This window comes from Convolutriloba macropyga, chromosome 2 (genome assembly GCF_964194025.1).
Source record: "Convolutriloba macropyga chromosome 2, txConMacr16.3, whole genome shotgun sequence".
NCBI lineage: Eukaryota > Metazoa > Xenacoelomorpha > Acoela > Convolutidae > Convolutriloba > Convolutriloba macropyga.
In genome coordinates this window covers 17,164,377-17,189,736 of record NC_134469.1, presented here as the reverse complement: position 1 = coordinate 17,189,736, position 25,360 = coordinate 17,164,377, and the positions used below count along the sequence as shown (strand labels likewise).

General features: G+C 35.0%; 3 protein-coding genes across 5 annotated transcripts in view; 1 reads left to right on the top strand and 2 right to left on the bottom strand.

The window, feature by feature from the left end:
• LOC142357308 (uncharacterized) overlaps positions 1–8,551 on the bottom strand; it is a 77,090-nt gene extending 68,539 nt beyond the window's left edge. The window contains exons 1-5 of the mRNA XM_075408955.1: positions 8,462–8,551; positions 7,916–7,952; positions 7,221–7,274; positions 4,769–4,912; positions 4,212–4,305 (exon numbers count right to left, since the gene is read on the bottom strand). Of these exons, the coding sequence (XP_075265070.1) occupies positions 4,212–4,305; positions 4,769–4,912; positions 7,221–7,274; positions 7,916–7,952; positions 8,462–8,476 (344 nt within the window). The 5' untranslated portion in view covers positions 8,477–8,551. The remainder of the gene's footprint in view (positions 1–4,211; positions 4,306–4,768; positions 4,913–7,220; positions 7,275–7,915; positions 7,953–8,461) is intronic.
• LOC142357315 (metal cation symporter ZIP14-like) overlaps positions 1–25,360 on the top strand; it is a 339,525-nt gene that overhangs the window by 69,774 nt on the left and 244,391 nt on the right. The gene's annotated exons all lie outside the window — the stretch shown is intronic.
• Positions 21,955–25,360, bottom strand: part of LOC142334837 (uncharacterized) — an 89,574-nt gene continuing 86,168 nt past the window's right edge. Inside the window, exons 22-23 of the mRNA XM_075383165.1 lie at positions 23,349–23,619; positions 21,955–22,417 (exon numbers count right to left, since the gene is read on the bottom strand). Of these exons, the coding sequence (XP_075239280.1) occupies positions 22,046–22,417; positions 23,349–23,619 (643 nt within the window). The 3' untranslated portion in view covers positions 21,955–22,045. The remainder of the gene's footprint in view (positions 22,418–23,348; positions 23,620–25,360) is intronic.

Below are 25,360 nucleotides of genomic sequence, written 5' to 3'. Positions count from 1 at the left end.
GACAAATTTAACGAGAAACTAATTTACAGCAATGCAGTAGTACACTAAAAGCATGCAAAGGTCGAGAAATTTACTAGCCGTAACTCCAGAATAAACTTAAGTCACATCCTAGCAAAACCCAAACCCCAACAAACAATCAGCATACTAACGGTATTAAACAAACTACAGCAAAATTAAATAAACTACAGAAGTGTATTTGTAAAATATGACAGTTGTGAAAGTCAAGAAACAATCCAGCCGTAACTCGAGAATTAACTTAAGTCACACCCTAGAAGGCAACAAGACCAAACCAACTAGCGATCATACAGGTACACAAAAACATACAGCAGCAAAATCAATATACTACAACAGCAAGGCTAGTGGATTAGTAAAGTTGAAAAGCCAAAGGACAATCCAGCCGTAACTCGAGAATAAACTTAAGTCACACCCTAGAAAACTCCAAGACCTAAACAACAAACCAGCATACTAGCATACACAACATACTACAAGAAAAACAACAACATACTTCATCACATATGACATACTATACTTAAATCCGGAAAAGTAGCGGAAGAAAACGAAAAGCGAAGTTTTGGGAGAGCGACGTTACTGAGAAAAAAAATCGCAACACGGAAAACTAAAGAGCGAAAGTACGGAAAGGACGCGGGCAAACGGTTCATGAACGATCAACGGGAAAAACTATGGGAATTCGATATATTTTTTTTTGCAGGCCAGAGGTTGTTAAATTTTTCACAACCTTTTGTGTTTCACTCAATTTACGAACCTTCTTGCTGGAAAATTGATTTTTTTGACAAATTTGTCAAAATTTTATGCATCTGTCCAATTTTTTCTATTTTTTTGGTCAATTTTTTCGCAAATTCTTGTTTACGGAACGGTAATCCAGTAAACTGGACGGTTTTAAACTCAAAAATACGGTTTATCAATATTCGGTATTGATTTTCGAAAGTTTTTTAGAATTGCCTCAAAATTGACCAAAAATTTTCAAAATTGAACAATTTAGCATTATTTTCTATCAATTTCCTCTATATCAGAAGTTATTTTTATATACGAACCAACTGTATCAATTTTCTCGACTTTTTGGTAAATCTACCAAAAATTTTCAAAATTGATGTTTTTTAGTCTCAAAAATTATGTGGGGGGCCTACCAATTTTCTACAAAAAACAGTTTAATTTTACTACCCCTTGAAATTATATGTAAAATCAGGGGTTGGGTTTCTTGCCGTCTAACATATTTATCAAATTACTGCAATAAAAATGGACTTTCGAAAATTTTTTCTTACAGTTTTTTGGAGTCTGAGATCGACGTCACTTGCTTGTATTGTAGCCTTCGGAACCTGTTGTTGCTTCCGAGCTCTGAAGTCGTTTTGCAACCACTGCACCAAACAACAGTGAATAGATCGGTTACACTTCCAGTAGCGATTCCAATAATTTCTCCTCCACAGTTAGAGGAAGTGTACTGACTCAGGAATTCAACCTCGTATTTTCGCCCAGGTAGCAGACCACTGATGACCATGGACGCATTCTTGTCAACCGCACCAGAAGGCGTGGCAACTGCGATCGCAACTGCCGGTATAGTACTGTTGAAGATGTAAGAATCCAGACTGCTTCCAGAGATTAATGGTGAAATTGTTCCGGATCCACCGACGTTGATAGTTATAGACGACTTGTTAGCACTGTACTCAATAGAACTGTCGGTAAACGCGGGTGCAGATGGAAGTGTGCATCCGTGTGTGTTGTAAGTCGAATCGGAAGTTGTTCCAACGTCACATCCACTTGTCTTCTGAACTGCAACTGTGAACGCATACTCAGTCCCATTAGACAGACTGCTTATTTCAAAGGGCACTGATGTTTGTCCAGTTAGTGCAACCCCTGCAGGGCTAGTAGACTTCACAGAGAATGTGTCCCAACCAGTAGCAGGTCGCGGCACCATATAAAAGGTGTTTTGAAACAACTCTTTCGGATTTCAATTCATTTCCGTGTATAAAGCAACGTTTTACAGTAAGTCATATCAAGTAACGTATTAGCATAAAGCAACGTATAGCGTGTTATATAAGCGATCAAAGTAACAAGTGAAAACTTAGACGGCAAGATTTTTTGATGCTCATTTAACAGGTTTTTTCGTCTGATGTCATTGACGTCAAAATCAGTTCGTATTCGATCGGCAATAGTCTAGAAAACCTAAAAATATTAAGCCGAAAACCAGCTTAATCGATACATATAGTGGTTATATTTACTTAAAATTAGGTTAAATGAACTTTTTCGGAACTTTCTATGTATATTAGAACGTTTTATACGCATTTAAATCTTATTCTATACGCTTTTAAAATACTCGAATCTGATTGGTTAATAATATCTCGCTTACTTATTTACTTCGTAACAGAAATCAAAAACTCAAGACTCTATTAATCAAGAAACATACCCGGCAGATTGCCGGAAAATAGCCGCCATTGATTCCAATAAGCATGATTGGGATTGAAATAACAGAAAATATTGAAAAAAAAAGATTTTTGTAGAAAAACATTTTTTTAAGACCAATTTATTTTGATGGCATTTCGTAGTTGAACATACTTCTGTTTCTTAGAGAGAGGCTACAGGGGCTACTATCAATAACAACAAGCATTAGAGAGAGGTAACTAATATTTATAGGAACGACGTTCAAATAGCGGGCATCTAAATTTGGGCTTTATGGGTTTATCCCGTTTCTATTTCTGACTTCAATTTTTTATACTGACTCTGTTCATTTTGAATTGCTTTGCTGAGCAACTGATGTTTAAAATCACTTTTAGCAGAATGAGAGAAGAGAGAAACTAGCCTAGAGAAGTCAAAAAGATATCACGCAAAATGTTGAAAAAGCGGCAAAATGAGGTAAAGCGAAACATTTTTTTATTCGACGAAGTAAAAAAACATAGCAGGACAAGTCCTGACGTACAATTCAAAGAATTTTCATTGACTAAACAGAAAAACTAGACCTAGAATGGACTATGAGTGAATTGAGAAAACCATTTTAAAAAAATCAGATCTAAAAATTAAAAAAAAAAAACAAAAAATCAATGTCAAAATGCCGCATGTGAACAAAAAAACCACTAGCGAGAAATGAAAATATAATTCAAACAAAAAACTAGGCCTAGAATGAGCTGTGAATTGATTCGGAAACCGTTTAGAAAAAAAATCCGATCCAAAAAATCGAAAAAAACAGTAAAAATCAGAGTGAAATTGCCGCATGTGAACAAAAAACCACTACCGAGAAACCGAATTTTTGTTCAAACACCGTTTTCTCACTCTACTTTAAAATAGGAGCAAAAAAAAATTCACGTCGCAAAACCACTCGCTTTTTCGCTCCACTTCCTGTTTCGGCGTGACCAAAATCGCTACTCCAATTTGACTTCAAAATTCATGAAAATGTGTGAACAGATCTTAAAAAAAAAGACAGCGCCCCAATACAATTCAAATTCTTTGAATTGTAAAAAAAAGGAGCGCTATAATAGCCGGCTGAGAAGATGAGGGCGGCTATTAATTAGGGCATATATTTTAGGCACTACTAAGATGCACACTATTGACCTTTGACAAGTAAATGTTCATAAAATTTAAAGTTCCATAAGTGAGTTCAGAAGTCATTTTTTTCAGTGAGGTAAGTCATTGAAAAAGTCAATTCCAAGAAGTCAGGGTAAGACGAAACAAAAATCTGTTAGACGAAGTTAAAAAAACATAGCAGGACAAGTCCTGACGTACAATTCAAAGAATTTTCATTGACTGAAGAAAAAACTAGACCTAGAACGGACTAGGAGTGAATTGGGAAAACCATTTCCAAAAAAACAGAGGCAGAAAATCGAAAAAAAAACGTAAAAATCAAAGTGAAATTGCAGCATGTGAATAAAAAACCACTAGCGAGAAAGCGAATTTTTGTTCAAACACCGTTTTCTCACTCTACTTTAAAATTAGAGCGAAAAAAATTCACACCGCAAAACCACTCGCTTTTTCGCTCCATTTCCTGTTTCGGCGTGACCAAAATCACTACTCCAATTTGACTTCAAAAATCATGAAAATGTGTGAACAGATCTTTAAAGACAGCGCCCCAATACAATTCAAATTCTTTGAATTGTAATAAAAATTCGGAGCGCTATAATAGCCGCCTGGAATTGAGGACGCGGCTATTAAACAATTACAAAATATATTTTTTCAAAAGATTTAAAAAACAATATTTTAATGCTTACGTTTCGATATAACTTTTCTTGGTCCGTTTGAGTTCATACGCCACTCCGAAGTAGACAGCAAGCCCCACAATGATAACAATTATCACCGTCTTCTCTTAAACACACAATTCACGCATGAAAAAATGTATAGATTAGATATAATGTTAAGTCAATTTTTACGTTAAAAAAGGTACACACGATAAATGGCTGACACAAAAGATTAAAATTGAAATATCATGGAAAAATTGAGCTAGTTATGATGTTTTGAGTGTCACAAGAAGAACCATGAGCCTAAAAATGTCAAATAAATTAATAAATATTCTCATACAGAGAGATTTTTCCCGTTCGTCCTTCTTACACAGAAACCAACAGGAAAACTTGATATTGTCTAATGGAAGAATATTATCAGTACATTTTTCTCGAAATTAGATCTGTTGTTTTTAGTCAGAGACAATTTCTTATTGCAGCAAAATTATAGTGGGTGTTACATATAAAGCGACGACTGCCCTTTACACTTCACTTTGAGCGATAGACTTTGAACTTTCAAGCGTTCCCCTATTTTGCAATGTAGTTTTAACCGATTCGTTTATCAAGTGAGGCCACTTTGTTGGAGTCCACTTTGGTCTTGTCTAGTCTCTGAAGGTCTGGGTACGTCACCCTCTGGATCTCCCACATAGCCACAATGTGCAAAATCAGAATCATCAGATGCATCAGGGTCATGTCTAAAACATACAAAACTCACAATGGGCTCAAAAAACAATAATTAGTAAGAATTGATGTTATACCACAGAAAACCCGCTTCAGTTTAATTCATAAACAAAAAGCCTTAAGAGTTTTGTATGCTAGTTTAAATTTGTGAGTTCTTTTTTGATTTCCTTTGTGTAACAATCATCCATTCTTGTGCTCATGCAACGTTTCAATGTGGCCCAATTCTTAGACTTTCACTTAAAATCTTTGATAAATAAAGTCATAAGAAACTCTTAGAAAGTTGACAAGGTAATGTGCAGTAATGTTCCAACGCATAATTTGGGTATAATTTAGATGAAAATGCTTCTCCCGGACTTGAGTCTCAGAGCATTTCACCGCCGAACCAGAACATTTCAAAAGTAAAAACCTAATTCAGTTCTGAAACATTGCATCTCCAGAATGTTTTAAGTTTCTTTATGTGCAGTTTTTCTTCATTATGATCATATTGAGGTCATAGAGTCTAAATTTACCCTTTGTTGTATGGAAATTACTCCTGCGCGCAATTTATCTTTCAGCAGCATAATGACATACTTTCTTTGCTTACAACTGGTTATTACTATAGTAATATACACGCTGTTTGTTCTTAAGCTAGGTTGTAAGTAATTACCACAAAGTCCATTTAGCTTAGCGGTTATTACTTGCTGCGCAAATTAAATGTTACAAATAGCCACGCGGAAGTTTGAATTAAATTCAGCATTATCACTCCTTCTGTTCAAATTTAAAGAAAAACCCAATTTTTTGATAGGCAAATTTTGGTCCTATGCAAATATTCACAAAAACTAAAATTATAAAGTATCTTCAAAAAAGTGAAAAATGAAAAACTAAAAATTTCTGATATAGATAGACCTAATTAAAAGAAAAATTGTGTCATTTGCCTATCTATCTGAACTCAAAACAACTTTTAAACGTAGAGTAACGAGAGCGTGCAAATGCAGCAGTGCACATGTTCTCTCAAAAAAATTCTGCAAAAAATCTAAGTTTGGAATCATGAAAATCTAACAGTTTCAAGGAATAAAAGTGCACGTGATTAAGCCAAAAACAAAACTTTTTTTGGTAAAAACGTGAAAATCCGCTATAGAAACAAAATTATAGAATATTATTCCAATAAAACGTGTTCCTATCGATATCGACAGAACGTTTTATTCAAGTTACATGCAACACAAGTTCGGTGTTTGACAAATGGAAAGCATACTTTTTTGATTCAAAGTGGCCATTTAAATCTGCTATAAAACTGCTATCTACCGAAACTTTTAGACTAAATAAGAGCCTATTAAGCTCTTATTTAAAATCAAAGTTGATCACCGTAAGTTCACAAGTCATGGAAAACATACATTAATGGTACAGAAATGACGTCAATTTTATTGCTGAAGTATTGAAAAGTTCATTTTTGATTGACGGTTCTTATTGTCAAAAAATTACATTCGGGCACTCTATTTTAAATTGGCATCACCGAAATCGGCTTCTGTTAATGTGGGTCCTGTGAAAATTCACAATACATAATACAACAACATATAAAAAGGATAGATAAAGAGCCGAAACACAGCTTAATTATATACGTTAACGCAATAGTTTAGTTCGTAGAAAGAAAACGGATTTTCAATAAACATAAAAAAATAGCTATTAATCGAACCAAGTTTTTCATGCCTTCTTGACCCTGGTACTGACAAACTGAATTGGATTTATCTGAGTTTTGCCTTGACCCTCGCTTTTCTCCAAACGTCAACCAATTGCAAATAATTTAAAACAAAAATTGAAAAATTTTGCTTGCGCAGTTTGGTTTAAAATTATATTATTTTTATCTATCAACCATTTCAATTTCTGAATACACAATTGGAAGAAAACGTTGATAAAAAATTTAAGCTTCTGATATTCAATTTTCGAGACCTTTTAAATAATCCAACTTTCATATATCTCCCCAAAAAAGATTGATCGGTCAAAATTAGCTGAGCCAAAAACTTTCGAACTGGAATAAAGTTTCCAATCCCTTTTAATGGAGGTTTGGAGCAATGAATATTGCTAAGGATTAAAAAAGGTATACCGTTGCGAGAGATCAAATCAATTGAGAATAGTTCTCTTCAGAAAAATCGCATTAAGTAAATGGCCAAATTATTAAAGTAACAACTAAGTTTCCTTGCAAAGAATTTAGTTCTTTTTGATGCATTTAAGAATTATAAGGAATCAGTTGCAGCTTTTGTTGATTAAAATTTTTAAGGTTTCTTTCGTGGATTTTGAGAGCGCCGTGTATGCTATAGTATACTTTAAATGAGAACAGAGTATACTTACTTTTCACCCACCGACATTTCGTTTCCTTGAACTTGACGAAAAACTTCTTTAAATCTAAACACAGAAGAACTTTAATTGAAGGGTTATTTGATGTTGAAATACGAACAGACTTGCTAAAATTTAGTCATCATTATGCATGGCGTTATTTCTAAATTTAAGGCGTGAGAGAGAGGCAACGACTCTTATCGACCTCTTTGTGAAAATCTTTTCATCGCAGTAAGTAGTTAATTCCTTCAATATCCTTCAAACTGCCTGAAAATAATTAATTTGATCTTTGACTAAAGTCGCGATTGAGCCAGGTATACAAAGAGATAAACTTTCACAGTATCCAGTAAAGCATGACTTAAAGAAGATGGTCCGTTGAAAATGCGCAAAGTCGCATAGGATTTTGCTGAGTAAAAAAGCAATCACGTCTCCAGTAAAATCATCGCTCGATTTAGTGCCGCAACCCATAAAAAGTGTCAAATATTAAAGAGGTCAACGGTCATAAAGCTGATATTATTGGCAGTTACTAAAACTTTAACCATTATCTCTTATATTTAAGTAGGAATTTTAATCGAAAAACCGCAGAATCATAACGATCTTAGAAGGATTGAGAAGTGTAAGCCGAGATTTATGAAATTAGGTAAGTACTAGTGGAACAAGAAAATTAATTGTAGGACCAAATTTGAGCTTCAATGCAACATCATACGTACTTTTGGTCCTAGATGATCCAGGTCGGGCTCGTTCTTCCTGAACAAAAATATAGCGTGAGGAAAGTAAGCGTCAACCAGTTTATTAGCAATGTTCCAAACGCTTTATCTACTTCCTGGCCAACATATACTAAATAAGGAAAGTAATTTAGCTCCCAATAGATATTCTCCAAATAAAATTCGTTGTTTGACGTGAAGATACATACATACATACCGCTATTTTAAAAAAAAACTTTACGCTAATCTATCAGAAATATCAAAGTCAGAACGACCAATTCCTTCAAATCCCCCAGGCGCACGTGCTAATTTTTTTTTATAAATTAACGTGCTATGTAACAATACATTTGTAACTGGCGGGCATACAAAACATTGGGGGGAATAGATCCAATTCCTTTATGCAGCGAAATTTTCAAGCGTTTGAGAAAAAAATCGAAGCTTTTATCCACGCCAGAGTTTTCCATATCTATTGGAATTCTCAGTTGAAATGATGTTCCTAGTATATTTAAAGTTGTGGTTTTCGTGTAAAAAAGATTCCTTTAATCTGCTTACCTCAGAATTTGCCATTACTTTCCACTAAACTTGTATTCAATGAACTTTTTTCGCATCACTTGCACTAGGGCTGACTGCAGTAGCACGTTATCAATGGATTTAAACGAGGTCACTTCATTGACACGAAGTCAATTCATTGATAAAGACTTAAAGGGAAACTTCATTATCGTCCAGTAATCTAAACATTATTTTAGAGAGCCACTTATGCAAGTGATAACTGATCATTGTGCTGGCCAGAGTGAACCTGGGCGCTATGAAAATTTATTGAAAGAAGCCAACATTAAGTGTATATTAAAACATAAATTTTAGGCGCTTTATGAACTTACAGAACAATAATAACATTAGACAGGCATGAAAACACAAGAGGCAACTAAATGGTTTGCAATTAAGCCCTCAAAATGCACGCGGTACACACGTCCCGGGCCATCGTACAACTTTCTTTGATTTCATACTTGGTCATATATGATTCTTAGAAATAATCATTTTAAATAATTAAACAAGGAGGCTCGGTAATGTGCGTTCGCACATTAAGTTCCGACCCCGCTCATCTACATTTTTCACTTAATTGTCTTCCAATTGAGGAAGAGATAAAAAAATTAACTTATCAACAAATCGTTCAACAAACTACTAAAAGAACAAAACAATCTACTCTAGAGGGCCTATGAGACCTGTGGCTACAAGAAAAGACGGCAAAAAACTCAAATAGTTACAAATATTAATTACGACCAAAACTCCTTGTCCATTTTCTGAAAACCAATAATAACCAAATCAAAATGGCATCAGATAAAGTTTATACTAAGAAGATTAACCGGTACTTTCTGGAACAAAATCTGGGACTTTTCCTCAATGCGACTTGGCAACAAGTCGAAAAGAAATGAGAAAAGGGGCAAAGTTTATTAAAACATTGCTTTTTTTTAAAAAAAAAAGAATGAAATTCGAACTGATTAGAAACATTACGCATCAAATGAAATCATTGAGAGAGTATTTTATACCTCAATAGAGAGCGACTGAGGTCTTTCTTTATCCAGGATATGTCATACGACTACAAAAAGAACGACAAATACACGCAAAAACGAAAAATTTGCAAGAAAAATTATGCACGAAAACGATGTCCCCCAATCATTTCAATTTTAAGCTGATCATTCCAGACAATAAAAACTGTCGTTTCAATTTTTTACAGTTGATAACATTTGTAAATCAAAAGACGCCCATTATTGTGATACTGTGAAAAGAAAACAAAAACCTACAAAAAAAGGCAAATATGCGAAATTCACGAAAATCGGTTTTATGAAAACTGGTGGTTCCAAGAAGAAAGAGCATTTGAGGAAAATAAAACCTTTATGAAGAGCAAACTGTATTTCAATAGATAAATGATGGGAATTGTATATAGAGATGCTTAGCTACAATTTAACAGAAATAAAATTGGCAGATATCAAAAATTTATCTCTTTTTTTATTAAAAACAAATACTAACAAAATTCATAGCCAACAAATATTTCCGATTAAAAGAAAAGACAGTTTGTCTGGAAGTTACTAGGAAAACTAATTGCGGTTGTTGATAATGAAACTAAATCATAAGACTATAAAACAACATTAAATACAAGCTGAACCAATAAGTTTCACAAACAAATTTACAAAACCACAGTTTTGAAGCCATTAAATTTAAAAGATATTAACCGCGAGAATATAAGATCTTCATTTGCTTCTCCATTGATCATCATAAATTGTTTTTGTAAAACGGCTATCACAAAATGACAACGAAAAGAACCACAAAAACTGAAAAGTATCTAAACTTCACAAAATTCTACTTAAGCAAATTATCTAAGCCCTAAATTAACATTTAAAACGTCTAAACAACAGAAAAATTATTGTCTGATAAATTAAAAAGAGCTCTAAACAATGAAGCTATTTAACAAAAACGATACAACATTGTAAAATACGAAAAAAAAACGCAAACAACAACAAAAAGTTGAAGAATACTATTACTCTCTTTTTTAATTCGAAAGTCAAAACAACCATTATCTATTTGCCGATATCAGTTACTAGATTCATCTGTTTATCAATAGCTAGCCACAGAGATTTTTGATTACACAATATTTGGCATATGACAACAAAAATTAACAACAAATAAAGGGCAAAATGAAAAACTCTACCAATTTCTGCAAGAGAACGGTGTCGCAGCCCCTCAAACCATATGCTAGGAAAACTAAAAACATGCTCAGTTTCAAATGTTGTAAACTATTTTTTCAGTTAGATTGTTAGATAATGTGACAACTTCCAAAATAAACAAAAATAACCGCAAGAATGGGCAACTATGCACAAAAATCAGAAAATTTTGTATGAAAACTCGTAGTACCAAAAGCAAGAAAACCTTCTGTTAAAACAATCGGCCACAAAATTAGTTTGTATTCTATAGGGAGGATTTGTTGACCTGTACTTACTGAGAATAAGTAAAATTTTGACTAAATTAATATAAAAAATTGACAAGTTCAAAAAATCACAGAAATTTCCTTAAATCAAATACATTCAATAACATAAGAGACATAAGGTAACAACCGAATGAGTAGAAAAAGTTCACTTGCACCTCTTGAGGAAAAAGTTTAGATCTTTGAGTGGTTAAACTTAAAAATCAGATTGCCAAAAGAATAACAATTGAAGGCAAAAGACAAGAATTCAGTTAAAATTTATTAAAACTTTTCCTCAAAGCGATCAAAACCCTTTGGTTCCCTGAAAACAAAGTGTATCTACATTTGTCCTCAAATTTGAGTAAATTGAAGCTGTCATTAACGGAGCCCCGAATAAAAAAATATTGTCAATAATTAACATATAAAAAAAACAAAAGCAAAATATTTTGAAAAAGGGTGCATCAAAATAAAAACCAAAAAATCTCTGATACTAAGAATCCATGATATTATCAAACCTCTCCCTGATTTTGTCGCGCGACGAGCAAATTGACCAAGTGTTCCAAGTTTTTGCGATTTAGACCAATTGTTTAGTGGAATTCTTCAAATATTAAAAAAAAAAACAACGATGCATTGTGTAAAGATATCGAGTTAAATCTGCAAAAAACGGCAAAGTTTTAATTCTAGAAGACTTTCATACGGCGCCTAATTGCAACTAGCGCTCTTTTTCAGATTAGAGAGTCTGTTTTAAGGTTTCTAGGTCACTAAGTCTGGCAAACTTTAACAAAGTAGACCAAAAAAGCATTTTTTGTGCCATTTTTGATGAAAAAAGTTTGAATTTTGAAAATTTTATCAAAAACTTTAGCAAAAAAACTTCAATCAAACAAATCCGCAGCGCTCTTCTATCTCTAACGGTGACAACCACACTCTGCCGTTAAAAATTTTCACTTATTTTGTATTTTATTAGCGAAATTGTGCCAAATTTAAGCAAAAATTACTGGAAATGTGAACAAAAACAGTCTAATGTTCAGAAAACTTTAAACCTCGATAACTCCCTGTAAAACACGAAAATCGAAACAAACTTTTAAATTCCGTATTCTACGCTGGACGGGCTTTTTAATGATACCACTCACAATTCTCTACGATGAATATATCCATCGGCCAAAATTGACTGAACAAAAAAAGCTCAGTTGAGTATATAGTTCCTCCCTCCCCACTAAAGTGGGGGTCGGAACAATAATAACATTAGTCAGGCATGAAAACAAAAGAGGCAACTAAAGGGTTTGCAATTAAGCCCTCAAAATGCACGCGGTACACACGTCCCGGGCCATCGTACAACTTTCTTTGATTTCATACTTGGTCATATATGATTCTTAGAAATCATACTAGGTGGGTCATACAAGTCAGTCATCTAAGGATCATGCAAAAATTAAAGCTTATAGATTTCTTTGGTTTCATATTAGAATCATATATGAATTCTGTGATTTCATACTCGGATGATAATTGATTTCTTTGGGTTCATACTAGAATCATAAATAATTTCTTTGTTTCCCTACTAGGATCATATATGATTCCCTCATAACAGAATCTAACTCTTGACTTTTTCTCAAGTCTTAACAAGAAACGCTTACTTCTTTCCACTCGAAGAAAGGGTCTGGTGATCTGTTCTATTCTTATTTGGTTCAATGTCACAGAAACAAGATGTAAAGGTCAAAACCGCACGTGCAAAAAGGTGTTTCGGTCAGGCATAGAGAGCAAGTTAGAGTTGTTTTTGTTCCTGTATTTTTCTGAGAGAGAGAGAGAGAGCAAAAAATAGGCGTAAAAATTTCGATGAGCGAGTAGAATTTTTTGTTCTTTGTTCACCTGTAGTGTTTTCAAAGGAGTTTTGAGTTTAAAATTGAATTTCAGCCCATATATAACTTCTATTAACAAGTATTTGTACATTTAATGGTGTTTTTGCGACAACTTCGAGGATAAATACAATTTTTGAATTCAATTTCGAGCTGTTTTTGTTATTTTACACTTTCAGAAGTGTTTTTGTGTTCGTCGTCAAATTTTCACGGCCCACACTAACTTTCCGTCTATGATTTATGTTCACAGTGGCTTTGACTCTTTCTCATCACGGATGGTTGCAATAAAATTTGTTTAGGTCACTGAAATTTTTTTATATTAAGTCAATTGTTGGACTGTTTATGATTATTTCGGACAAGTTAAACTGTTTCTTTGCACAGAAGATTATTAAATGATTATCATACGATAATGATACATCAAAGAAGGAGAGGAACATAGAAAACTTTAAAAAATGTGGACTTCCAAAAATGCTCTATTTTAAAGCATTCTCGAAGAGGCTCAAAAATTTTCTCAATTTAAAAGAAACAATTTCTAAATTGATCACCAAAACGACACCAATACGCACTAGAAAACAACTAAAAACTAAAATTTTACAAATAACCAACAACATACTCAATTGTCCTGTCGAACTTTATTATTTTGCTGTCGACTTCGCTGCGCAAAGACACATTTTTGAAACTAATAATGGATCTCACCAAGCGAAAAGCTCTCTTAATTTTGAGCTTGATTTGCGCAGCCAAATCAAAAGAGATTCTGACCAGTCAATTTGAATAAACAAGACAAGATTATGAACTGAAGTGAATATCAAACAAATTAAAATGGTATGAACAGACATGTCTGATCACGCAGCGGGAAATGAAATAAAAATGAACAAGAAATAAATTACACGCGGGAAACAAGAGATATGGGCTGAAAAAAATAAAAGAATGAAGGGCAAATGAATAAAAACTTAATTATTGCATCGTATAAGATTTACTGCACTAAAAAAATAACAAAAAACAAGTATCACATACCCCCTTGAACTTTGATAAATGTACAATAAGATAATTTTTATAGTAGTAACATATTTACCATATTAATACTTACTCCCCGGTTAAATATATAATAAAAAATAAATGCACTGGTTATCATAGTTAGTGATATCTAATAAAGTATAATGATGAGTTTTTGAGTTTTAGAAGATCTAATCAGAGTTCCCATTCACTTCCGCCTCGTAAACGGTCGTAGAGATTGTGTCGTCTTCTGGAGTCGTGCTACTGTAGCCAGCCAAATATCTTACTCACGGGTCGGGAGGAGATACATTTCCAAATACAGGAGCAATAATCACCTCTTCTGGAGCTTGTTTTGCTGTTGATTGAACGGTTTCAACAACAGAGATTTTGGGAAATTGGAAAACTTTGACAACAACAGATCTGCGTTCACGATTTGTTGGGGGCGTTGATCAAAAACTCAGAAGATCTTTCATCAAAACCTTTCATCAAAACAGGGGGACTGAATTTTGGTTCCCGGTTTCGAGAAGTTGGTTAATTTAGGGATGCGATCCCCATCACGCGTGCAATATTTGACTTTGAAGATAAAACTCCACTGCCCGGTTCGCGTTCTTTTGTTTCACCTTTTTTAATATTTTTGTTTGTTTTAATATTGATAGAAATGCTTTGTGGTCTGTAATAACTTAAAAGTATTTTCATACAAACAATTTCTAAAATTTTCGAGGGACCAAACTACACCTAGGAGTTCTAATTCGTTAACGCTGTATCTTTCATTGCAAGAATTTTAAAATCTAGATGTAAACCAATGGGTTTCCAGCCGTCCGCTATTAGTTGCTCTAGAGCAGCAACAAGCCAGGCACGTGAAGCGTCACAATTGACTCGTGTTTCGAATTGCGGGTTATAATGACAATTCTCAGTTGCAGTTGCGATGCAACTTTTTTTCAAGAAAACAGTTTTTACGAGTACCAGTTGAAGCAACATTAGCAGATTTTAATAATAAAAAGCGTAATGGATGACTAACTTGAGCAAGGTTTGAAATAAAATTATTTTTATAATATATACTGAACCAAGAAAATAAATAAGTTCCTTAAAGGTTTTCGGTGCTTCTGGGGATAAGATTGCGGATGATTTACTTTCGATTGGCAAAATTCCTGAATGTGAAATGTGATATCCAAGCCAATCATTTTCCAGTTTTGCGAAGTGACACTTGCGAAGGTTAATCCTTAAATTTTCCTCATCAAGTCTGTGAGGACAATCAAACACTTGTTTTTATGTTCTTTTTTTGACCCTCTGCTAACAATCAGTTTATCGTCTAGAAAGCAATAGGTATTTTTCAATCCTATTAATGTAAAATCCATTGCTTTTTGAAGTTCAGCAGGCATATCTGTGAGGCCATAGAACCCAGATTGAAATCGGTATGTGCCCGACATATTGCCACTTAGTATGTTAAAATTGCAGTAATTGGCTGTTTCAGGGTCTAGGTTTAGGTAACTGCATACATACGTGAAACCCAGTGTTGAACAATATGCAGTGCTTTGTGACGTGGGATCACTAAATTGCTGACATATGGACTTGACTAACGTATCTATAATGGGCATTTGTTATTTTTTTGTGAACAGCTTTATTAAGTAGTTTTGAATCAAGTGCAAGTTTTATTATGACTACGATTGATGAAATTAGGTATTTGTCTGGACAATTTTAAATTTTTGTTATGTGTTTTTCATCGATTAAGTTCAGAGTTTACTCTATCATGTAATATTAGGTATAAGTCACCGTTTTTGAAGTCGTGGTTGAAACTGTTTGTGAAATTCTGATTTTGCTACACGGTTTTTTGATCTTCCGATTCGAGATATCGGATTCGGAGACAGTAGAGCTATCTTTTCTTCAAACGCGCAAGGTGGTGAGATATCATTTAATTGTTTACCTTTTTGAGATGAGGATTATGAGCGGAAATCATAGTTGGTTGGAGCGATTGCAACAGTTGAGCAGTTTGAGTCCATCAGCAACGACTGTGAAAGTGGCAGCTGATATATGCCAACCATTGCCTGTTACTAGTGTTCGACTTTTACCCTCGATGTGAACTGGTTCATGTAAAAATGTCCGCAGCTATAGTTTGTTCTTTTTGCTTACCCATATTTCATATGGATTACTACTATCTACTCGCGCCGCGAGTGACTTATTCAAAATGCTGCATGCACTTCCTGAGTCAATCAGTAGAGTAGTTAACTTCCAATTTTGATGGGCATATTGAGAGGTTCGATTTTCTCGAGATCATTGTTAATTGTCGCAACCGTGTTGTCTTCTCCGCTACGGTAGTCTGATTCATACAATCCTGACAATGATTGTACAAAATTCATGGAATCTTCGGGGTTGGGTTCTTCCTCTGCTGTGTTGACGGGTTTTTTTTCGAATTTTGAGCCTTTTGTGTTTTTTTGTTTTCAGCATACTTTGACAAAATGATTTAACAAACAACTTTTGTAACAAAATCCACCTTTGGCAATGCACTTATCAAGATGTCCAGGAAGCCACGGTGCCCCACACTTGGAGCAGTGTAATGATGGTGGTCGAATCCCTTTTATTTGAAAATTGCTCGTGTGAACACATTTGAGGAGGGAGTACTGGGTGGGTATTGTATTGCATTAACGGTTGCCGGAATGAGAGTCTCGTTGTGAGCTTGTATTTGGTGCTGATTTCGCATCCAGAGTTCCATGTTGATAGCTAGCTCAAGAGTTTTCTTCGGTTCCACTGTTTGTTTCAACAACTCTTTTTGAATTTCAGGATCCTTTAAGTTGATGAAAATATCTGTGATTAGTGTTTTTTCTTTATTTCAAGATCACAATGTTCCACTAGTACTTTGCGTATTCTGTAGAGCTGCTCAACCGTTTCTCCCCAGAGTTGTTTTGTGATGAGAAAGACGGGCCTGTCGAACATTCTATTTCAAGGTCTAATGAATGCGTCCTCCACACTCTTCCTAAAAATTCTGCGGTTGTGAGAGTGTCTACCATGATCTGAGGATTTTCGCTGTTAAGAATTCTAAGCTCCTTCACGCCGATGCTAAGGTAGAGCAATAAAATAAAGATGATTTTTTGATCGGCGAGTGCCAACGGTTTATCTCCAAACATCATGCCTACTTCAATCTTTGCATTTATTTTGCCAATTCATCTGTTGGATGCTTTGGGCATTAAGTTCCGGTTCTTATTGTGCTAAAGAACCGACGATTGTTTCTCCGTATTTACGCTCCAGGGTCAATTCTAACATTTCTGGTTTAGTTCCGAAAAGTGTATCCAAGATGATGTCCTCCTTGACTAGCAAAGCTAATTTGTATTGTACTCTCCACTTTCCCCATCGGAGAGGTGGGTTAGGGTTAGGCTTGTCCCAAAAGGCATCGATTCCAAGGGGAGTTTGTTTGTTTGCTGACTGCACCATGTCGTACTTTATGAATTTATTGTCGACTTCGCTGCTTGAAGACACACTTCTGAAATTAATGTTGAATCTCGTCCGGCGAAATGCTTCTAATTTTTGAGCTTTATTTGCGGAGCAAAATCAAGAGATTCTGAAAACTGAATTTGAATTAAGACGACAATATTATGAAGTGGTTATCAATAAAATAAAATTGTATGAACAGAAATGTCTGAACAGGCAGCGGGAAATGAAATAAATATGAACAAGACATAAATTACGAGAGGGAAACATGAAATATGGTCTGAATAAAACGGAAGAATGAAGGGCAAATAAATAAGAATTAAATTTTTGCATCGTTTAAGAATTACTGCACTAAAAAATAACGATAAACAATCACATAACCCCTTTAACTTTGATAAAAAATTTACAATAAGATAATTTTTAATAGTAGCAACATATTTACCATATTAATACTCAGTCCCCAGTTAAATATGTAATAACAATATTTGCGCTGGTTATCAAAGCTAGTGATATCGAACAAAGTATAATGATGAGTTGTTGAGTTTAAGAAGATCTAATCAGAGTTCCCATACACTTGCGCCTCGTAAATGGTCAGAGAGCGTGTCGTCTTTGGTGGTCGGGCTTCTGTAGCCAGCCAAATATCTTATTCGTGGGTCAGGAGGAGATACATTTTCAATTACAGGAGAAACCTTGGCCTCATCTGGAGCTTGCTTTGCTGTTGATTGAACGGTTTCAACAACAGATATTTTGGGAAGTTAAAAAATTTTAACAAATCTGTGTTGGCGATTTGTTGCGGCGGTGATCAAAGAGTTTGAGGATGTTTCTTCAAAACCGTAATAGGTTGGTCTTCGTCTAGTTCTGCCACTGGATCTCTTACCTGTAGTGCTGTTAGTTGTAGTAGGGGGAACCTGTTGTAACGCTGTGAACAGTGAATTTGTCGTGGGAATAATCCATTCGGCTGGCGAGTTGACATTTGTTTCTAAGTTTTGGATCCTGATGGCCGAGAAATTGGTTACTTTAGGGATGCGATCCCGCATCAAGCGTGCAATATTTGACATTGAAGATGACGTTCCACTGCCCGGTTCGCGCTTTTTGTTTCATCTCGCGCTTTTTTGTTTTCGCGCTTTTTTGTTTCACCTTCTTGTCACACTTGATTTTGCGAGTAAACTCTTCCACAATAGTTTAAATCCTTTCCTCCACCAATTTTTCAAATGTTGTGCGCCCGCGGCAATCAGCATACACCTTGTGTGGCGTTTGTCATTCAAGTTGTGTGCGGAATTTTAATATAATAAGTCAATTTTTGGCCTGTTTATGATTATTGCGGACAATTTAACCTGTTTCTTTGCACAGAAGATTATTATATGATTATCATACGCTACTGATACATCAAAGAAGAAGAATCTAGGAAAGTTTGAAAAATGTAAAAAAATTCTAAAAAGAGCTCTTTTTAAGGCATTCTCGAAAAGTTTAAAAAGTTTTTCTCAATGCAAAAGAAACATTTTTTTATAAACAACGCTAAAACGCACTAGAAAACACCTTAAAACTATAAATTTACAAATACTCTATAAAATATTCAATTGTCCTGCCGTATTTTTTTCATTTTACTGTCGCCTTCGCTGCGCTAAGACACACTTTTGAAATTAATCTTGGATCTCACCAGGCGAAATGCTCTCTTGTTTTCCAGATTGATTTGTGGAGCCAAATTAAAAGAGATTCTGACCTGTCAATTTGAATAAACAAGACAAGTTTATGAACTGAAGTGGCTATCAAACAAATTAAAATGGTATGAACAGACATGTCCGATCACGCAGCGGGAAATGAAATAAATATGAACAAGAAAAAAGTTACCAGCGGGAAACATGAAATATGGTCTGAATAAAATAAAAGAATGAAGGGCAAATAAATAAGAACTAATTTTTTTAACCGTATAAGATTTACTGCATTGAAGTAAAAAAGGGATGAACAGGTATCACATATCCGATAAAAGCATTTGCCCATTTTTCCTCGACTAAAGCACACACTAAATTTTATTGAGCCATGAAGTTCAACAAAATTAATACGAAAACTCAAAACAATTTCAACTAAAATTTACAGTTAACATTGAAAAAAAGCTTGCAAATTGTATGAAATTAGCCGTTGATCGCCTTGGTGCACATCGGGATTGAAAGAGAACAAAAAAAGAACTTGCTAAAAGATTCAAAAGTTTCCTATTTGCGCCGTGTCGGTCAGAATCTAAAATTATACTTAAATCAACGTCTTATCTGGAATTTATTAACCTTTTGCTAATGCCAGCTAGCAACCACTCTAAAACACTTTGATAACCAAAGGCACTATAACTTAAGGACCGGGCATTATTAGTTTACCCGTTTCCTTACATTTTGCTTTTTGGTCCTCAACCGTATTCACTAAATTGCATAATTCCATGAGCTGAAAATTGTTAAAATCCTTCCCGTTAAAACAGTGATTTGGTTAACTGTTACCAAACGTGAAAGTCGTGACTAATAAAAAACGAAAAGCTTGATGGTAAGGTAAAGCGAATTAAATGCTTAGGACAATTCCTGACTCAATTCTAAAACTTTCCAACGAATAAACAAAAAACTAGATCTACACAACGACTGTGACTGGATTGAAAAAACCATGAGAAAAAACTGATTAGAAATGAAGGTCAAAGTGCCACGTGTGAACAAAAAACAACAAGCAAGACTGCTACTCTTTGTTTATACACCATTTTCTCACTCAACTTTGAAATTGAATGAAAAAATTGTACGACGCCAAACCACTTATATTTTCACTCCATCTCTTGTGTCGGCTTGACCAAAATTGTTCCTACAATTTGACTTCCAACAGCATCAAAAAGTGTGAACAGATCTTAAAAGGTCCTAAATGGAGAATAAATATGAAGAGCTTAAAAACTGAATATAATTCAGATGGGCAGATTAGGCGGATAGTTAAATAATAAAAAACTGCTTCCAAAAGCCGCCATATTTTCATCAGGAAATCAAGCGTGGAAAAGTCACTCAAAGAAAATGAAAAAAATGTTCTAGAATTGAACGATCAGGCAACAATTTTGCACACGTTTACATACATAGGTGGCAGGTTGCCGTAAAATAGTCGCCGTTAACGCGCTTGATGCAAATTTGGAATACAACAGAAAAAGAAAATTGACCCAAATTGTTTCTTTCCTTTCAGCGTCAAAAAGAGTTAATTTGACGTGCAGTTTCAGTTAGATTTTTGAAATATATCTTTTCTCAACTGAAAACTAGTAAGCTTAAAAACAATGTCAGCTAGCAAACACACTAGAACTTTTTTAACCTTTCAGTGAGTCAATTAAGGCAGAAGTCAAAAGTGAAAATCATGACTGTAGAACAATAAACGTGATCAAAAGGTAACGCGAATTAAAAAACATAGCAGAACAATTCCTGACATACAATTCAAAGAATTTTTTTTTACTAAACAAAAATAGACCTAAAACGGACGAGTGAATTGGGAAAACAATTCGAAAAACAGTCAGATAAAAAACATAGCCAACTAAACGTTGGAAGAATTGCTACCGAATAACTAGTGGGAGCTCTAAACAATTGCAGCCTGCTTCAATCGGGGGAGGAGGAGCCTAACTGAGACTAAGAAAATCAATTGTGGGCTTCAATTACCCACGAGGTTAACATATACCACTATTAAGATCTAAAGTGAAAAATATCACCAGTTTCGGCGCACTTTTAATTTGACTTTTAGTTTTAAATTGCCAATTGAGTTCAGCTGCTTGAAATTGTGATTGAGAGAGAATTTTGAATCAGGCAAAACGCAAAAAGTCAAGGGGGTAAAAGTCATTTGAAAACTGAAAACATTTGAAAGTCATTTGAAAACATTTGACAAATTTTGCATTAAAAAGTCATTTGAAAACTGAAGTCATTTGAAAGTCATTTGAAAACATTAGACAAATTTTGCATTAAAAAGACACATGTTTATAATAATTGCTTTTCTACGAGAGCGATTAAAAATTAAAAAAACACAAAAATCATGTCAAAATGCCGCATGTGAACAAAAAAAAACAAGAGCGAGAAATTGAAATTTAGTTCGAACAAAAACTAGGCCTAGAATGAACTATGTATGGATTGGGAAAAATCCGATTCAAAAAATCAAAAAAACAGTAAAAATTGCCGCATGTGAAAAAAAAACTACAAGCAAGAAAACGATTTTTTTGTTCAAACAACGTTTTCTCGCTCTACTTTAAAATTAGAGGGAAAAAATATCAATCCGCAAAACCACTCGCTTATTCGATCCACTTCCTGTTTCGGCGTGACCAAAATCAGTACTCCAATTTGACTTCAAAAATCATGAAAATGTGTGAACAGATCTTAAAAAAAGACAGCGCCCCAATGCAATTCAAACTCCTTGAATCGTAAAAGCGAGAGCGCCTAAATGGGTAGAGGGATTTGACAATAGGTAGAGGTCTCTTATATGGAATCAATAATTCTCATTATGACCTTGAATACTACCATCACCATTACTACCATTCCAAACTGAGCTACTCTTAAACTCCAACGTTCGAAAACAGAAATCAACGTTCTAAATCAGAAGTCAATGTTCGAAAACGAAAGTCAAAAGTACAAGTCATAGACTTGCGTCAGCTTAAAAAACCTGAAGAATCCCAATACTCTCTTCGAGTCATAAAGGAGAGCGCCTAAACAGTAGCCGTTGAGAAGCTGACTGACGGCTGCTATTAATAATTGCTTCAAACTTCGTTCAAGTTCAATTAGTAGTTATCAATTTGGTCAAATATCTTTTCAGGGATCTGGATCTGATCGCTAAACTTTTTTATGAGAACAGAATAAAGACAAAATTTAATTCTCTTCTGAACTAAACATTACAAATACTTAATTGCGAGTTGACTAAAATTGCAAATTAACAAATTAAAAATTATCATACAAAATCGGTTGATTTATCTTCATCCGAATCATAAACGTGGCATAAAACTGCATTAACATGCGACGACTGATGGCGTCTAGCGGAGTCAAAACTGGATTGAGTTGATGCAAAATTTAACTTTCTTGGAGTCAAACTGTGGCTTACATTTCTAGAGCGTGATATAGATGATGTTTTCACCTGGTCATTTAAACTAAGTGGCTGGGAATAGACTAAATTATGTTGAAATTGGTGAGTCTTTTCTGATTTCTGGAAGACGTTGTTCGCTGTTTCTTCCAGTTCACGTCGTTTTCTGTCATCAAAATAAAATGATGAAACTCGTGCTGGTGGTTTCGGACGAGGGAGTTCATTGTTCTGGTTGTTCCCGGTCTAAATATGACACAAAGCTTTTTAAATATTTTTCAGGAGATAGTGCACACAAAAACGGTCAAGCAAAAATTTTGCTTAAAAAGACACACACGTTTACAAAAATTGCTTCAAACTTCGCTCTAGAGCAATTCATTATATTCCAGGTAGAACTGACTTCTCAATTTTTTACTGACTTCTATTTCTCATACTGTATTTGAAAATTTTTATGTCAGAACTGAATGAAAAATTGGCAAATTTTGGCAAATTCAAAACCGCTTCAAGGCATCACTTGAATAAGCTTTTCAAGCCTTTCAATGACCAGTCAAATCCAAATAACTTTTTTGTATTTTCCATAATATGTCATTAGTTTTGAGAACCAATTCATTGCTATTATTACTTCGTGGCGTGAATTCGAGTAATCGGTTTTCGATAGTAAATAGGCTGGCAATTCAGTGCGGTTGAACCCTTAGGCAAAACATTATTTCTTTTAGTTTAACAAATAACGCACGAAATGGAAGCAAGAATAGTGCATGAAAACAATTGACAGAATGACAGCTTAAGATCCGGTGTCGGACAAGTGATGTCAAGGATTGGTCTGACCTCTATATGTTATTGTCTGACGACAAGAATATGCTTAACATAGGGTCGGTACATGATGCACGGACGCATATTACGGAGCCCCTGTACTATTTTTTAAAAGGCAGCAATGAGAGGGCCTTACAACCCCAAATTTAAATTTAGAACCCCAATCAAATTTTTACTACTGAAAGGAAGGCTCTCTCGGGTATTACCTCCATTTTAAAAGTTACAACCTCAGAGTGATCTGCACTCGAAGAACTTTTGAGGAAAGCAGTTGATCGTCTCTTTATGAATCATTTTCAACGAATCGTTTGAAACTGCATGGGTTGAAAAACCACAAATCAAACCAATTCTTCCTTATTTTCATCATTACCTTCATTTTTGATGCACATCTCTCGTCAGATGAAGTCACCCCGAGAGGAGGAGGCGTGTTTTCAACACACATCTCGTTGCCAGTTGTTACGATTCCAGAATCAAAACTATGTGCCGAAGGAGAGGTCGCGGTGTTATTGGTGTTACTACTGCTGCCCGAGGTGTCAGGTCCATTTCGGACATTTGATGACGTGATTCCCTGATTTCCGGATCCAGGAGTAGTCATGGTTCCCCCAAGAGCAGCTTGATATCCAATGCCAATTCTTCTGGCTCTGAAATTTAAGGCAGCCCTCAATGTATTGCAAATAATGAAACCATAACCGACTAACGTCGGGTAAATTGCACACAAACGAGAGGCGATCGGTTGCCTCCGTCAGTAGCTAGCTGCGGCTGTGAGGATAGCTTTAGCACAATAAAGGAGGGTAAGTGGAGTAGGTGGGGGTGAGCAAGGGTGGGTGCTGAGCGCGTGTGGGAGCTAGAGTGCGGGTTTACGGGGGAATGAGGTGGATGGGTGAAGTGTGAGCGGGGGAGGGGGTGGTTAGGGAAAGTGAAGGGGGGAAACTCTAATAACCGCACTTCACACTTAACGTGTCTCTTAAACTGTTCCGGTAAATCAAATACTCGGATACTTGGAGACCAGTGAACCGTAAGGCTCTAAGAGAACTTAATACCTTCAGGGTTTTACCTGTTTATCAAGTTTATGAGGAAAGGAAGTCAAAAACATCACACAAAAAATTGCTCAAGCACAAAATCGCATAAAAAATTAATGGATCTACTCCGGCTGAATGCTTTTTATTTGAAAAACATGTGTTAACATAGCCGGCAGGTTGCCGGAATAGCTGCGAAAGAATAGACTTGCGTGCCGTATGAGAGAGATAGAAACCGATACCGATATAAGTTGAAAAAGTTATCGACGCCACTCAAAAAGCCATGTTAAAAAATTCAACAATAAATTAATGAAGCTTGTTAAAATTCATTGCTCAGAAGCCTTTTCATTCGTGACTTTTATTACACATATGAGTTCCTTAGACCTTTAAGTAATTCAAAATAAACTCAAATTCTAAAGTGCAAAAGTCATATTATTGAGTGAGGTAAGTCACTTATGATCAAAATCTAATCACGCTAAAAACTTTTGCTAGAGAGAGTGACAAATGACGTCACGCGCACAAAAGCAGTTACTGAGAGGAAGAAGTCATTCAGAAAATTTGACTTTTCAGCTTTGAGTTGTGAAGAAATGTAAAACGAAAAAACAGCATCAGACGACGAAACAAAAAAAACAAAGACCACCGCAATATAGCCCCGCTCAGCTTGCAGCTTCGCAGCTAAAATAAAACACGTTAGCAAAACATGTGTTATAAAACACGTTATTACATATAACATTTGCAAAATTTGTTGTATATAACGTTATTACATATTCAAAAATAGTACACAAGAGTGTGGGTAGCAGAAACTTTAAAACCCAAGGGAGGGGCTCGAACCAAAGTTCTAACACGTAAAAAACTCAACCGTTAAACACTCGGCTATCATGCCCTTGTGATAGCATATTTTACCATCACTTTTTCTTGAGTGACAGATTTAATTTCTGAATAAGAGCAATTTAGGACAAAGAAATCAAAAAGTCGCCCGAGATGTTCAATCAAAAAATATTCCGGAGAAAAAGGCGAGAAAAAATTGGTGTAAAAAGACACATACTTACAATAACTGCTTAAAACTTCGTTCCCGAGCAATTAAAAAACAAACGATCGCCCAACATTGATATTAAAAAGATTCTCCCTGGTTGCAAAAGCACGGCATAAAAAATCTGATAAATAAAGCCGGCATACTGCCAGAGGAGCCGCAAATGAGACTTGCGAACAGTAGAAAACAGATAGAAAAAGTTGCAGATCTAAGTTGAAGTCATCAAGGCCGCTCAAAAAACTATGTAAAAACAATCGGCAATAAATTAATAGGACGCGTTAGAATTCATTCCTCTGAAACTTTTTCATTAGTGACCTTCATTACACATCTGAGTTC